The 17011-nt window shown below is 39.7% G+C and overlaps 1 protein-coding gene across 1 annotated transcript in view; it reads left to right on the top strand.

The window, feature by feature from the left end:
• Positions 1-17011, top strand: part of LOC114695330 (EGF-like and EMI domain-containing protein 1) — a 695481-nt gene that overhangs the window by 559746 nt on the left and 118724 nt on the right. The window contains 2 exon segments of the mRNA XM_037206530.1: positions 11344-11463; positions 13770-13892. Coding sequence (XP_037062425.1) covers positions 11344-11463; positions 13770-13892 — 243 coding nt within the window.

Genomic DNA, 17011 nt, shown 5'->3' with positions numbered 1-17011 from the left:
GTGAGAAAACACCATGACCCATGAAACTTAGAAAGTCTTTAATTGGACTTACTCATGAGGGTTCTAACTCTTGTTCATGGTATCAAGAGCAATGTTATGGCATCAAGAGTGCCTGAGAGCTCACATCTTGATCAGCAAGTAGAACGCAGAAAGAAGCAGGAGGACATGGAGAGAGGGAGAGGGAGAGAGAGTACTGGGAATGGTGTCAGTCTTTTGTAACCTCAAAGCCCACCCCCAGTGAAATACTTCCTTCAATAAGACCACACCATTTAATCCTTCCCAAACAGTTTCACCAGCTGGGGACCAAGTACTCAAACACATAAACCTATGAGGGTCATTATTATTCAAGGCACCACATTCCATTCCCTGGCCCCCATTGTCTTATGGTCATAACATAATGCAAAATGCATTTAGTGCAACCTTATAAATCCCCATATTCTTTTATAGTCTGAACACGTTTAAAGTCCAAAGTCTTTTCTGAGATTCAAGGCAATCTCTTAACTATAAACCCTTATAAAAAAGCAAATTGCATACTTCTAACATACAATGGTACAGAATATATGTTATCATTTCAAAAAGGAGAAGTCATGTCATACTGAAGAAATACTGCACCAAAGCAAGACCAAATTCAACTAGGGTAAACTTCAAATCCTGTAACTCCTTGTGTGATATCAACTGGCTTAGATGGCTCTACCCTGCCAGCTTGCACATTTCTCTCTCTTGGACAGGTTCTGCTCCATATATGCAGTCCTCCTAGGCAGATATCCTGTGGCTCTGGCATTTCCAACAACTTGGGGTCTCCAATGCAATCCAAGCTTCACTTTATCAATTTCACACAATGGCTTCCCATGGGCTCTTGATCTCTCATAGCCTTCATCAGGTACTACAATGCCCTGATTCAGCAGTCCTTCTTAAACATGAAGGGAGGTTCTACAACTCCTTTACTCACATGTCTCTTGTGGCTCTAAAGCCAGAACCATGTGGGTGACACTGCCAAGTTTGGTCACTTGCTTGGGATAAACCCTGGCCTTCTTGAATCACATTTTCAGTAGCTTTCATTTCTGGTTTTTAAAAATGGAAAATTTCTTAAGTATTTTCCTTTTCCAATTTGGAAGTTTAGCTGAGTGGAGTCTTGCTCTGGGGGCACCCCTCCCTTTTAGATCAGACCTCTTCTTAATCTCCTTATATCTTTTGGCACAGCCTTGGTGCCAACGTTAAATTTCTTGATGCTTTTTTATTCAAATTTCACACTTTGTATTTCTTTCTACCCCACTTTTTTATTTTCATTATAGACCCGCATAAGAGTGATTACTAAAAAACCATGTAACATAGTCAACATTAGGCTGCTAAATCTCCTTAGCACATATTTCCTTCCCCCAAATCCTTCCCATCTCTCCCCAAACCCTACCTACCCAACTTGAAGTTCTTTCTCAAACAAACAAAAACCCAATACAACACCAACACCCCCCCAAAAAAAAGAAACAAAATCCAAGAAAACAAAATAAAACAACATATGAAGAGAAAAAAATATCAAATTGTGACCACATAAAAGTGCATGTGTATGCACACACACACACACACAAACAAACAAAAGAACCTGTGGAGTCCATTATTTGTTGGTCAACTCCGCCCGAACATAAGGCCTGCCCTGGAGTGATTGACATACCCAGTGTCACTCCATTGGAGAAAATTGATTTTCCCTCTCCCAGTAGGTGTAAACGACAGTTCAACTGTTAACCTTTACCCAAGTGGTAGTTTCCATTCACTCATTCAAAAAATAACAAAATTACATATAGTAAGTTTTTAAAAGAAGGAAACTTATCACATCAAAGTTGGGCAGGACAAACCAACAGAAGGAAAACACCAAGAGAAGGTGCAATCAGAGGCAAGCTCGTTCACAGCCTGAGATGCCATAAGATCACCAAACTGGAAGCCATAGGTATAGGCAGAGGACTGGTGCAGCCCTGTGGAGGCCCGGTGCCTGCTGCTTCGGTCTCTGGATCGTGTTGATTTAGAGGCTCTGTTTTCTTGGTGTCCTCCATCCTCTTTGGCTCTTCCACTCTTTTATGCTTCCTCTTCCACATGGTTCCCTGAGAGCTGAAGGGAAGGATTTGATGCACACATCCTATTTAGGGCTGAATGGTCCAAGGTCTCCCACTCTGTAATGTCTGACTGTGGGTCTCTGTATTTGTTCTCACGGCTGCAGGAGGACTGAGCATTAGGAGTCATTTTATCACTACATGCTATTCTTTTTTAGACCAGTATTACTTGGTTTTATCCTCGGTTCCTGCTATCTAGTCTCTGATTTTTGGTCATAGGAGCAGTGTTGAGTATGGGTTTCTACTCATGGAATGGGCCTTAAGTCAAATCAGATATTGGTGAGTTACTCCCCCAAGCTTTGTGCCACAGTTGCCCATATCTGGCAGGCAATACAGCATTGTAAATCAATGATTTTGTGACTGGCTTGGTGTTTATATTTCTCATTTGGTGGCATGTAGAGTACCTCCCTGTACTAAAGACTATATAACACAGGAATGAAGGTATTATGTAGGCACCAGCTCGACATCTCCATTTTCAATGAGTTGTCCTCCTCAATGGGACCTTGCTGTCAGTTTGTAGTGAGCAACCTATAGTCTTGGCAACAGCCTGGGTTGTTTGGGGATTCCTGTGAGACCCCTTTGGACAACAACTCAATTAGATATAAACCAATCCCAGTACTGGAAGCTTGTTTGTTGACAAGAGATATCCAGTTGGGATTCTGTCCACCCCATTATTTAACAGTTTTCATTTAGATTGTTTTCATATATGTATGTATTTTAGGAATTTTCAAATAACCCAATTTAAAAATGAGGTACAGATCTAAGCAGAGAATTCTCAGTAAAGGAAACTCAAATGGCTGAGAAACACTTATGAAATGTTCAACATCCTTAACAAACAGAGAAATACAAGTAAAACTGCTTTGGGGTTTCATCTTACACCTGTCAGGATGGCTAAGATCAACAAAACAAAGGACATCTCCTGGTGGTGACAATGTGGAGTAACGAGAACACTCTTCCATTTCTGGTGGGAGTGAAAACTCATAGAGCCACTATGAAAATCAGTGTAGCAGTTCCTTAGAAAGATGGGAATCTCTCTCAAGACCCTGCAATTCCACTCTTGGGTATACACCCAAAGGATGCTTCATCCTACCACAGAAACACTTGCTTAGCCATGTTCACTGTTGCTCTATTTATAATAGTCAGAAGTTGGGAAAAAAACTAAATGTCCCTCATAAGAATATCAGACAAAGAAAATGAGATATAAATACAATGGGGTATTACTCAGACAAGAAAAAAAAGAGAACAGCATGAAATTTGCAGATAAATGAATGGAATTGGGAAAATATCATTCTTAGTGAGGTATCCCAGACCCAGAAAGACAAATATGGTATGTATTATTTATATGTGGATATTAGCTATTAAGTAATTGACAACCTAGCTACAATCTATAGAACCACAGAGGGTAGGGAAAGAGTAAGGAACTAGAGGGAACTGATCTCTTTGAAAAGGGAAATAGAATAGATAGTTATCTGGAATGGGAGGATCAAGTCAGGAGGAGAAATATGGGCAGAGACAGTTAATATTAAGGGGCATTTGATGGGCAGTATAGAAACCTGATATAGTTAATTACTTTTCAACTTAGTCTCAGGTAAATTCTTAGGAGAAAGGCAGAAAGCAACCACAGTTTTTGCCAAAATATCACAAGATTGATCTCTAGCCCCATTGCTAATATTGTGCCCCTCTGAAACCTCCACATTTCATGTAACTTTCAACACAACTGTCTTCCAGGTTCCTATTAGGATGGCCTGTGAACCCCACTTCTAGCATTCATCTACCTTTCTAGTCCGAACTCCTAAAATCTTCCACATTTCTCAAAAATAGCATGGTCAGACATGTCACAGCAGTATCCCACTGCCTGGTGCCATCTTCTGTCTTAGTTATTTTTTGGTTACTGTGACAAAACACGATGAAGAAGACAACTTAGAAAAGAAAGTGTTTCATTGGGCTGACATTTTCCGAGCATTAGATTTTATGGTGATGGAGCACAGAGTGGCAGCAGGGTCAACTGAGAGTTTACATCTTGACCTACAAGTAGAAGGCAGAGAGAGTAAGAGTGAGGGAGAGTGGGAGGAAAAGGGGGGAAGAGGGAGGGAGGGAGGGAGGGAGGGAGGGATGGATGGAGGGAGGGAGGGACGGAGAGGGGAGAATGAATACTGGGGGTAGTGCCTGTCTTTTGAAACCACAATGCACACAGCAAATGATACACCTTCTCCAATTAGGTCCCACTGCCTAATCCTTCTGAAATAGTTCCACCCAGCTGTGGACCAAGTATTCAAACATATGAGCCTATGTGGGCCTTTCTAATTCAAAAAGATTCATTTATTAAATGTATTTTGATACATATGTCAGAGTCAAATGTGCATGGAATACTCAAATACCCTACCATTCTGGGATGACCAAAGTGAATTTCACATTAAAGAGCTCTGTGATATTCAATAAAAACAATTTTTCTTTAGTCAGAGGCTTATTTATATGTTTGAAGTTTTTTATCATGTAACATTTATAAATATCTCATCGCTATTGTAAAGGATCCAATTTGAGAAAAGCAGATTCTAGCAAGAGTGAAAGTAGTCACTGAGAAAAATGGGAAAGGTTTCATGGAGGAGACAGTAGCTAGGAATCATCTAGAGAAAAGGATGCATCTTAGTCATATTGTCAGGACAATAACTATCCAGGTAAGGAGAGCAGGCGATAAGGCACGCTGGTGTGACCACTATTTTCCTTTCAAGAAAGGTGAAGAGAGGGTCAGTTATACTGCCCTTGAAAACATTCACACATATTAACTAAGCAAATAAGCTTGAATAAAAGAATTAATAAGACATGGTACTTGCTCTGAAGAGGGCCCAAGTACCCATTAGGTCATGAAGAATATGTCTTGAATATGAAACACACACACACACACACACACACACAGAGTCCTTTTTTTCTTATTGTAATTTTAAAAATTCAACTTCTGAGTGGTACAACTGTGTTAAATAAAGTCCAGAAATTTAAATTTCCAAGCTTAAAGGATTAAACTGTATAGATATCACCATAGTAAATATCTGAATATTTCCATTTCCTTTGACACGTCTCTTACAACGTTTTTCAGAAAAGCTCTCTACTCCTAAACTGTATTAGTTAAGGTTCTCTAGAGGAACAGAACTGGTATTATATATATATATATATATATATATATATATATATATATATATATTTGTGGAAGGAAGAAGATCCACCTTAAATCTAGATCATTTGAGGTGGGAAGACTCACTCTGAATCTGGGCCACACCCTTTTGCAATGGCTTGTATAAGGAATACTGAATGAAGAGGCTTTTTCTCTTTGCCTGCTTGCCTTTGTTCTCACCAGAAAGTTCATCTATCATCATATGTATGTATGTATGTATGTATGTATGTATGTATGTGGGGTTTATCAGAGTGGTTTACAGGCTGTGGTCCAGCTACTCCAACAATGGCTGTTTCCCAACAGAAAGTCCAAGAATAGAGTAGTTGTTCATGTGGCTGGATGTCTTAGCTGATCTTCAGTATATACTGAAATTCTGAAGAAGTAGGCTCTAATGCCAGTGAAGTTATGCCTTGGAGCAAGATAGATGAACTTTCTGGTGAGAACAAAGACAAGCAGGCAAAGAGAAAAAGCCTCTTCATTCAGTATTCCTTATACAAGCCATTGCAAAAGGGTGTGGCCCAGATTCAGAGTGATTCTTCCCACCTCAAATGATCTAGATTTAAGGTGGGTCTTCTTCCTTCCACAAATGATTTAATGGAATAAAAATCCCTTCCAGGTGTTCCAAGATGCTTGGTTTTCTGTTAACTATAGCCCCAAGTTGAATTGCCATTTGAAGGTGGACTTTTCTTTCCTGCCTGCTAATTCCCAATAACCAACATGGAGACTCAATATTAATTATAAATGCTTGGCCAAGAGCTCAGGCTTGTTACCATCTAACTCTGACATATAAATTAGCCCATATTTCTTATGTACCCTCTGCCTTGTGGCAGTAGGTTCTTTCAACATGGAAGGTTCATCTTGCTTCTTTCTGTGTCTCTCGTGACTCTCAAGACCCCACCCTTCTGCTGTGGGATGTTCTGTATGTCCTGTGGGAGCCCATTCTCAGGCTCCTCGTGGCTTTACCCGGCAGGTCCGCATAGAGGATGATTAGGACCACAAGCCTGAGTGCAGGTGTTTGAGGTGCTCTGCACTTGGCTGTGCTGGGGGATGGTCTGTACGTCAATTTGCTCTGATTGGTCAATAAATAAAACGTGGCTAGGCAGGAAGTATAGGCAGGACTAACAGAGAAGAGAAATAAAAGAACAGGAAGGCAGAAGGAGACAGCCTGCAGCAGCCGCCAGGACAAGGAAGATGTAAAGTACCGGTAAGCCACGAGCCATGTGGCAGGGTATAGATTTATAGAAATGGACTAATTTAAGCTTTAAGAACAGTTAGCAAGAAGCCTGCCACGGCCATACAGTTTGAAGCAAAATAAGTCTCTGTGTTTACTTGGTTGGGTCTGAGCGGCTGTGGGACTGGCAGGTGACAAAGATTTGTCCTGACTGTGGGCAAGGTAGGAAAACTCTAGCTACACCCTTCTTCTTTCTAGTGTCCTTAGTCTACTTTTCCCACCTAACCTTATCCTGTCCAGGTATTGGCTAGTCAGCTTTTTTATTAAACCAACCACAGCATAATTTTCACAGTTTACAGAAGGATTATTCCACAGCAGTAGTCAAGAAGACAACCAAGAATACCCATCATACCACTTAAGCAACTTATGTCTACTTTTTTCCACTGAGGATTAGACCTGTGGTTTGCAGAAGTCATGTAAATGGTATTAGTCTGCCTGTGATCACTTGTCTGTCATCTTTTGTTCAACATAATGTTTTATTGATTCATCTAGTTTTATACCTGTCAATACTTCATTCCATGTTTTTTACAAAGGAACATTTATTAAGTCATAACCAGCCTAGAGCAGTAGTATTGGATCATATTCTACCTGCACATTTAACCTTTTAAACACTGCCACAGTATCTTCTAGAACTAACCATTTTAAAAAATGTATTCCATGTATTTATTTGGTGTGTGGGTGTGGGTGCACACATGGTGTTTGTGTGTGAGTGCACAATCCACCGCATATATGTAGAGGTCAGAGGATGACTTAAAGAAAGGAGTTGGTTCTTTCATCTCAGCACATGGGGTTGAGGAATGGAACTCAGGTCATTAGGCTCAGCAGTAAGTACCTTGATTCTCTCAACCACCTCTTATGTTTCCACTCCATATATGAGGATTCTAGGTGCATCGTCACCTTGGTAAACCTTGGAAGTGTCAGTAAAGATGTGATATGGCATTTCTGCATCTATGCCAATTTGGACTATTGTTCTGTGACATTTATATTTACACTATCATATGGCTGAATATTAGCTGGACCCTAAAGATGAGAAGCATCAACATTTTTTTCTGCCAGGGTTTCTATAGCATTGGGATAGTTGTTTGTTTGTTTGTTTAAATGTTTGAGATGATTTATTAATTTCTTGAGGAAAAAATCAAATTTGGCAGCTGGGCGGTGGTGGTGCATGCCTTTAATCCCAGCACTCGGGAGGCAGAGCCAGGCGGATCTCTGTGAGTTAGAGGCCAGCCTGGGCTACCAAGTGAGCTCCAGGAAAGGCGCAAAGCTACACAGAGAAACCCTGTCTCGAAAAACCAAAAAAAAAAAAAAAAAAAAAAAAAAAAAAAAAAAAATCAAATTTGATAACAAATTTAGAAGTTCAAATGGAGTTCAAAACTTCCTATGGCTTCTTAATGCAGTTTTGGTAAATTTTCCTAGTTCGTTCTATTGGCAGATTTTGGCCTGTATCATACAGACTTGTCAGGTATATGTGTATAAATTGTTTGTTATATTCTCTTGTTTGTGATCCTGCTTTAGTTTCAGCTAGCTAAGAGTACTGATAACACCACTCATCTTTTGAAAAAATTTACTTCATTGTGTATCTTTTATTTATTGTGTTTTTTTTAGTTTTGTTATCAAAGTTATTTTTCTATTTATTTTGAATTGACCTTATTTAGTTTTTGAAAATTTTAAATTTTAGTATTGGCTTTTGGTATAAATATTTAAAACTTTCAGATTCTCTAACACTGTTTTAATTTTGCCCTGTTCTTTCAATGACATTTTGAGTTATTTAAAAGTATTTGAAATAGACATCAAATAACCTAATTTAAAAATGAGGTATATACCTAAACAGAGAATCTCAAATGGCATAGAAACACTTAAAGAAATGTTCAAAATTTTTAGCTATAAGGGAAATGCAAATCAAAATGACTCTAAGATTCCATCTTACACCCGTAAGAATGCCTAAGATCAAAAACACAAGACAGCCCATGCTGTTGAGGATGTAGAGCAAGGGGAACACTCTTCCATTGCTGATGGGAGTGCAAACTTTTACAGTGACTTTGGAAATCAATATGGCAGTTTCTCAGAAAATTGAGAATATAACACAGCTAAACCACTCTTTGGCATATAGCCAAAGAATGCTCAATCATACAATAAGGACACCTATGTTCAAAGCAGCTTTATTTTTCAAAGTCAGAACTTGGAAACAACCTAGATGCTGCTCCACTGAGGAATGGATAAAGAAAATGTGGTACATTTACACAATGTAGTATTACTCAACTGTTAAAAACAATGACATCAGGAAATTTGAAGGCAGATAGATGAAAGTAGAAAAAATCATCCTGAGTGAGGTAACCCAGACTCAGAAAGACAAACATAGTATATACTCACTCATAAGTGGGTATTAGCTGCAAAGTAAAGGATAATCATGCTATAATCCACAGACTCAGAGAGGCTAGATAACAAGGAGGGCCCAAACAGGGAAGGCATAGCTCTCCCTGGGAAGGGGAAATAGAAGAGATCTCCTGGGATGAGAACTTGAGGGATTGTGTTGGGTGGTAGATGGTGGAAGAGAGTACTGAAAGAGATGACTGGAAACAAGGTGCATTTCGGGGTCAAATAGAAACCGGATGTAGGGTAAACTCTCATGAATCTACAAGGATGACCCCAGCTAAGACTCCTAGCAATAGGGGACATGTAGCCTGAACTGGCATCTCCTATGATCAGATTGGTGACTACCCCAACTGTCATCAGAGAGCCTTCATCCAGTAACTGATGGAAACAGATACAGCCAAACATTAGACTAAGTTCTGTGAATCCTGTTGAAGAGAGGGAAGGAATGAAGTAGCCAGAGGGGCCAAGAACATCACAAGAAAACCCACAGAAGTGACTGACCTAGTTCATCGGAACTCACAGAGTCTGAACCAACAGCCAGGGCGCCTTCATGGGACTAACCTAAGCCCTCTACACATATGCAACAGTTGTGTAGCTTGGACTACTAGTGAGACTCCTAACAGTGGTAGCAAGGGAATGTTCCTAACACTTTGGCTGGCTGTTGGGACTCTATTCCCCATACTGGATTGCCTTGCCCAGCCTTAATACAAGAGAAGGTGCTTAGTCTTAAGGCAACTTGATATAACATGCTTTGTTGATACCCATGGGAGGACTGATCCTTTCTGAACAGAAGCAGAGGAGGAGTGGATTGAGGGGGTTAGAGGGAAGGTATGGGGAGGGAATGGGAGGAGAGGAAGGAGGGGAAACTGAAATAGGGATATAAAATTTAAAAAAATTAAATAGTAATTATATATATATACATGTATATATACATAAAACATACATACATATATACATATGTATATTTGCCTTAGGCTGGGGAGATGGGCACAAGTGTGAAAGTTCTTACCAAACATGAGGAACTGTGTTTCAGTGCCTAATACCCATGTAAACAGCATTGGCAGGAGAACAAAAAAATAGAAAAAAATCCCCTGTAGTAATTTTATATCCACTGACGTATTGTTTTGACTCAGTTTGTGGTCTGTCATTTCAGAGCTCTGTGTGCATTGAAAAAGAATGTGTACTGAGAACGCTGCTGAAGGAGTTAATAATGTTAGTTGGTGTAGTGTATAGTTAAGTTTTGTCCCCATAATTTTTAATGTCTTGTCATCTTGTTTCAGTATGTTATTTTTTGATGCTGGGAACAAACGCTGGATGTTTAGGAAACCCTAGATGTATACTAACAGACAATCTGCCACTAAATGTTACCCCAAGTCCCTTCTGTGATTTTGTCTTACCAATTGCAGTCACAGGAATATCCAAGTCTCCAACTATTTCTATCAGTTCCTTTGTATGACCTAGGTAAAACTGGATCCATTCTTTGAAAAACAACATGGTGATCTCCTAGGGCAAGATAGTCTGAACATCCTTGTGTCTACTGAAGGGCTGAATCAATGTTCAGTTCGGCGAAACAGAAATCACCAAGGCAACTCCCCCAAAGCTCTTAAAGAACTTAGACCAAAGCTCTAGTGTTTGTCAGATGGGACAAGCATACAGCACCATGGGACACATTCTGTGACTCTGTCCCAGAGCCAAGAACAGACATTACCAAATAAGAAGAATACAGAATAAGTGAACATTTCTCAAATTCAAAAGTCCTTAACAAATACAAGAAAACCTCACTCAACAGTTTATATCAATAATTATAGTCTGGGACCAATAATTGGTCTTAGACAACCAAGGATGTTTGGAAATCTCAATGCTAATTACTAGCAAGTGTCGTGGAATATGTTTGTAACCCTAGCATTCTGAAGCCAGCATTGGGGGTCAGGTTGGGTTCAAGGCCAGCCTGTGTTACATACAAAGACCCTTTCCTCAAAGGGAAGGAAGGATTAAATTTCCATCCCCACTGCCTATAGCTGAGAATCTTACCTTTGTTTCTCCATCTACCTTTTCTTGATGCCATGATTGCTGACCCAATATTGGGAGGAATCTAGGGAAAGAGTTGGTCTAAGGAGAATCTGACTCTTCAAAGGTGTAGAACCCTGGATAGAGAAACAGAACAGAGCCATCCAAAGGAACTGTTGATTCTCTTTTGTTTCAGAGGGCAGGAGATGCAAACATGGAAACAGGGATATTAAATTAAGTCCCTTTTGACTTTGATCTCTCTATTTATTTTGTCCAGAATTAGGGCTCAGATCACAAAGCAGAAATGCGATTATGGAATGAGTTCCATAGGAAAATGGGAAAGACTGTTCTGGAATCTGGGAAACAAATGACTAACCGCTCCACAACTTTCCTTTGTCCAGCCATCTAGTTTGCACATCTTTCTAAACTGAGCCAACTTCAAACTCACACCGCTTCTTTGTTTTCAGAGAGAGACCCCTGTGCAGGTGGGAATGGCTGTGCTCACCTATGTCAAAGCGAAAATGGCGTGGCCAGGTGTACCTGCCATGCTGGGTACCAGCTGTCTGAAGACAAAAAGGCCTGCGAAGGTAGGAGGCTGAAGCTGATGTCTTAATTGGGTAATTGTTTGAAATTCTGTTGCAGTCAGATTGAACAGTTGGAGCAGGTAGGAGAAAGGGTGTTTTTATTTATGCTAAAAAAGAACATTTTAATTCTTGACTTGATCACTATGAAAAGTATTTTAGAATGCTACAAAAAAAAAACCTCAGTGAAATTCTTACTTATTGTAAAAAATGACCTAGTGTGCTTTCAGAAGTAATGGTTTTTGTTTTCTATATCTTTTTTAAAAAAGTGAAATCCAGAATTAATATTTCAAAACCCTTAGGAACCACATAGGGAGTTTTTGATTATAGACTACAGAGGTGGGGGTAACCTTTGAAAAGCAAGTATGTGCAAATGAGGCTCTCAGAACTTAGGAATAATTAAAACGAGAAGAAAAAGAAACCCCGTAAACACAAGGTTACACATTTCTGTTTCCAGAAATAGCAGAGCAGACACACTTCAGTTCAAAGATGAAAGGGCTAAATTATTTCATGACTGGCACCAATAGAGGATAAAGGAATTCCTGTGGGATAGTCTTTGTTTTAATAACTTCTGAGAAACCACAGAATCCTTCATTTTTATCATGACATTTCCATGAAATGAGAAACAGTTTATGTGGATTAATTATGAAAACAACAAAATGTTCCTTGACTTACAGTCCTGATAAACATTTTGAGAAATTGAATACAAACTAGACACAAAAATCAGTGTGAAAATTTGGGGGAGGAATGGGGGCTTGTGAAAGGGCTCAGCTGGTACACACACTTGATGCCAAGCCTGACAGCCTGAGTTCAAGTCCAGGCCCCGGATGGTGGAAGAAGAGAACCAGCTGCTACTAGTTGTCCTCTGACCTACACTTGTGTACCTTGACCCGCCCCCCACCATGGACATATGCACACATGCACACAAAATAAATAAAGTGAAATAAAAAGAAAAAAAAGCTTTTATGGATTTTAAGCATATTATTCTGTCAAAGATATACTAGCTTGGTTTCCATTTCTTTTTTAATGATTTTTTTGTTATTTCATACATGTATGGGTATTTTGCCAACATGTATATTTCTGTACTGTGTGCATGCAGTACCCACAGAGGTCATAAAAGAGCATCATATTTCCTGGAACTGGAATTACAAAGACCATGAGCTGCCAACTGGGTGCTGGGAAATGAACCTGGGTCTTCTAAAAGAGCAGACAGTGTTTTTAACTGCTGAGCCATTGTCCCAATCCCTGGTTTTCATTTCTTAGCGCAAACCTAGCTTGGCAACTGGCAGAAGGGAGAGTGGAGGGTCTTAAATACTATTTCTTGAAAAGTGACAAGCAAGATAAATAAAAAAACAGATAACTTACATTTTTCTGGCTCCTATTTTAATGTCTGATACATTAATCCTGGAAATCTCTCCCCAATACCACTGCATATTTGGGGGCTCTACCAGTACATGAGAATGGTGAGTGGCAGGCAGATGTGAAGGAAGTAGATGCACTAGTCAGAAAAGATGGGACAGGACCTCTTCAGCTAAAAGGAAGAGGAGATTACCAGGACCACAAAACTGAAGTCATCCTGGATCGAAGTGAGCATCACTTCCAGAAGAGAGACAGGACACCAGCATCATATGGCATGTCTCATCACAGTCACAACCGTTATAAAAAGGCGTATGGGCCATGTGTGGGTTGCTATGGGAAAGGCCCCATGTCTGATTTTCCCGTCACTGTGTCTTCTCCTTTAAAAGAAAGTATTGCAACAGATCGTATTGGGAATATAGGTGTATATTCAAATACACATGTGCAAGCAATAAAAATTGATGAAGAAAGAGGCCATGAATTTGAAGAAGAGTGGGGAAGGGCATGTGGGAGGCTTTGAAGAGAGGGAAGGGTGGGGAGAAATGTAATTAACATACAATCTCAAAAGTAAACAAGAAGCCAGGGAATTGGAATATCTGATCAATAATATGATATGTTCATAACATCAGACGGCAATGGCTTCTGTTTGTGCTGTTGAGGAATGGATCTGAACTATTATTCACAGTTGCATTCAACTTTTTCCAATTAATAGCATCTGGTTCTAGTAGATATGAAGAAGTACTAGTGAGCATCAGAAAAACATGGGATGCACAGTCATAGTCATAGCAGCTGGTTGGCTCACAAATCCCTCTTCACTCAGTGGATGGAGTCTGTAGTATTTAGTATTATGTGGAAAGGTAGAGGTTAAGTGGAAGGTGACAGATAATTCATTTTTATAATTTACAAATGTCTTAATTAGAGTTGTTATGACAGCTGCTGTGCATCTCTTCCTGCAGACATAAATGAGTGTGATGAAGAACTTGCTCCCTGTGCTCATCGCTGTGTGAATTCAGAGGGGTCCTTCACTTGTGCCTGCCACCCTGGCTTCGAGCTAGGAGCTGATGGAAAACATTGTTACAGTAAGTAGCAACCATGACAGCCTTGGAAGTCAGTGAGGTTTTACAAGTATCAAGCGAGAGTAATAATTGAAAGAACAACACTGAAAGTCTTGTCCAAGAAGTTCCTGAACATGTTGCCTGGTGGGGTAGTGTGAAGATGGGAACTGACATATGTAACCTGCTTCATTCTATTGTTGAGGAAAGAACCAGATACAAAATAGTCTGCACAATGATTCACAGGATAGTAAATGAGGATGAACTTTCAAGTCTTCTGACTTGAAAATCTTGGATTCAGGACTCAGATGCTTTGTGAAGTTCTGTCTTCTTGTATCACCTTGGTTAAACACTACAGATTCCACCATGATGCCCAAAGAAGAGGAAATAGCATGGGTGAAGGAAACTTAAGAGAAAAGAACAGTTGTAGGCTGTAATTGCATGCCCAAAACATAAGATGCTCCAATGTCTGCTGTCAGTACTGACTTCTTTGGCCCTTGATGTTCATCACACCTCTTTAAATGGTTCATCCTATTTCGCATGTTCACCATTGAACTCATGCTTCTCACTGCCTAGCCAAGCGCTCATCCAATGTGTCTCCCAGCCCTACCTAATTCCCCAACTCAACTCAATTGCTAGTTTAATATACACGTTGTTAGAGATGTATTTAAAATGTTGGCCTATGGAGTTATCGGTTACAGTTGCTATGTGTAGATGCTTCCTATCCAATCCCTTTCCCCACAAAGAAGCACACTGTCTACTTTCCTAAGCTCTGAGCGTCTGGTTCCAACCCACCCCCATCCTCCCCCACTTTAACCTCACTCCTCCTTTTCAAAAACAGCAACAGGTTTCATTTTCTCTTACAAATTTCTTCATCATCTCTCCCCACTTTAGTTACCTATCTTGACTGTTATAACATCAAAAACCTACATGCCAACTACCATGGAAGCTAACAAGTTTCCCCAAGTCTCCCATAGAAGTATAAGAAGAAACATCAACCCCTATTAATACAAAGGAGTTTGGTCCTGTTGCTGCCAAAGCCATTTCATTTGTGTGTTTTGGGGTTGTTATCTCTTAAAAGATATCAATCAAGAGATTGGCTCTCATAATAATCCCCTTCTTGTCTAAATCATCATTATTACTGTCTTCTAAATTAACATTACCAACATTTCCTATCTTAAAAATGCTCTCAAGTGAGTTCACATCCACTAAATTTCTATGAAAATGTTTTTGTTAGCCAAAGCAAACATTCCCTCTCTCTCACCTCATATTTTCTCATCAACCCATGCTAACAGAACTCCATCTCTGACCCTCCATGCACTCTTTCATCTCTGTCCTTTCATGTTTCCAGATAAAATTAAAGCCTCCCTGGCTTGATCAGGCTTTCAGAGCCATTCAGCGGTTGGTTACCGTGTTGGGTAATTTGGGTCAACTTGATACAAGCCAGGCTTACTGGGGAGAGGAAACTTCAGTTGAGAAAATGACTTTATCAGATTAGCCTGTAGGCAAGGCTGTGAGCCATTTTCTTGATTAATGACTGATGTGGAAGGGTCAAGCCAGGAGCTTGCAAGCAGGCTGTGTTAGCCATGGAGGCTAAGCCAGTGAGCAGTGTTCCTCCATAGCCTCTGCTTCAGTTCCTGCCTCTAGGTTCCTTTCCTGCTTGAGTTCCTGCCTTAGCTTTACTCTACATTGGATTATGATTAATTGGCATACCCTTCTTTCCAAGATTGTTTTTGGCTATGCTGTTTATCACAGCAATAGAAACCAAACTATGACAATTACTTTCACGTTTCTGAAGTGCTCTCTTCCCTCCTTCCCTCCTACACCGTCCTAGTGTCTCATCTCCATCTCTGCTCTAGCTCAGTACCAAATTTGTGCTTCCAGTTCCTCTACTTCTAATGACATTCCTTAACTGTGTGCTCAGTGGCCTTACTAACATGAGTGACAGCCACTGTATTCTGGTGGAATCTCTTCCTCAAAAATGCTCTTTGCACTCTTTCACACTCACTGCTAATGCCAAAATGATTATAGCAAAAGTTACTAAGTCCTAGGTCTGGGACTTGAACAGCCTTCCAATTCTGCATAAACAAGCCCTCTGCCCACCATTTACATGTACTGTGTATATTCTTATTGGTGTGAGACAAAGAACACAGAGTGATAGACAAGTGAGCATGTTTACATTCTTCCTGGGCTTCTTCATGAAGAGACACCATTAAAAGTCAGGAAATTCACTCTCCTCTGCATAGAATTTTGTTTCATTATTGTTGATGTATCGTCTCATCTGTCCACTCATTCTACTGTGTTCATAGTGCAGTTTCTGCACAGTGGTGTTTACCTTTTAAAGAGGAAAGTAAATAAGACTGGAGGGAAACTGACTACTAATTAAGAAAGAACTTCTGAGGTTGGGACCTTTCTGAATGCCTGCAGGAATCCCCTTTCAGGAAGAGAAAATGTGGATGCATTTTTTTTATTAATATTTGGTTTTCAAATATAGCCATACTTTTAGGGATAAGCATATTTTAAAATATGCAAGTGAATTTGCAAATGGACTAGCAAGTTCCCAGGCATCATGAAAGAAGGGATCATTATTAATAATGGTTTATGACTTATGGGCTTTCTTTAGAATTTACTCAGGAAAGCAATTTGCCTTAGAGTTGACCATATTAGGTGGAAGTGCGTTATTACATTTACTTTCCTGATGGGAATATTTAACTAAGTTCTCTCTACGATAATCCCTAGACCCCAATATTTACTACTGACAGGCAAACCTTTCTCAGTGAAAATCTGTTTTGAGGTGTCTCCAAACCCATAGGCAGAAGAAATCTTTTCAGAGCATCATGATATTTAGCCATGAATCTAGCACCTCTATGAAATGAGTGTGTTGTAGGACACTTGTCCAAGAAAAGGCTTTATGGTTATTTAATTTCTTTAGAGAAAATCTTGAAATATTATATAACAGAACCACTCAGTCCTTACAGTGTGCTATGAATTCATACTCATTGTTATGTGATTCGAATTTGAGTGATAGAAATGATATATAAAAAAAAAAAAAACAGTGGCCAGAGCCTTGAAATTTTATACTTTAAACACCGAGTCAAGTATTCTATTACTTCTTGTGTCTTCATTTAGAAAATCAGAGGCTACAA

This window comes from Peromyscus leucopus, chromosome 6, assembly GCF_004664715.2.
Source record: "Peromyscus leucopus breed LL Stock chromosome 6, UCI_PerLeu_2.1, whole genome shotgun sequence".
NCBI lineage: Eukaryota > Metazoa > Chordata > Mammalia > Rodentia > Cricetidae > Peromyscus > Peromyscus leucopus.
Note: the sequence above shows the minus strand (reverse complement) of the source record. Positions and strands in the feature narration are given on the sequence as shown.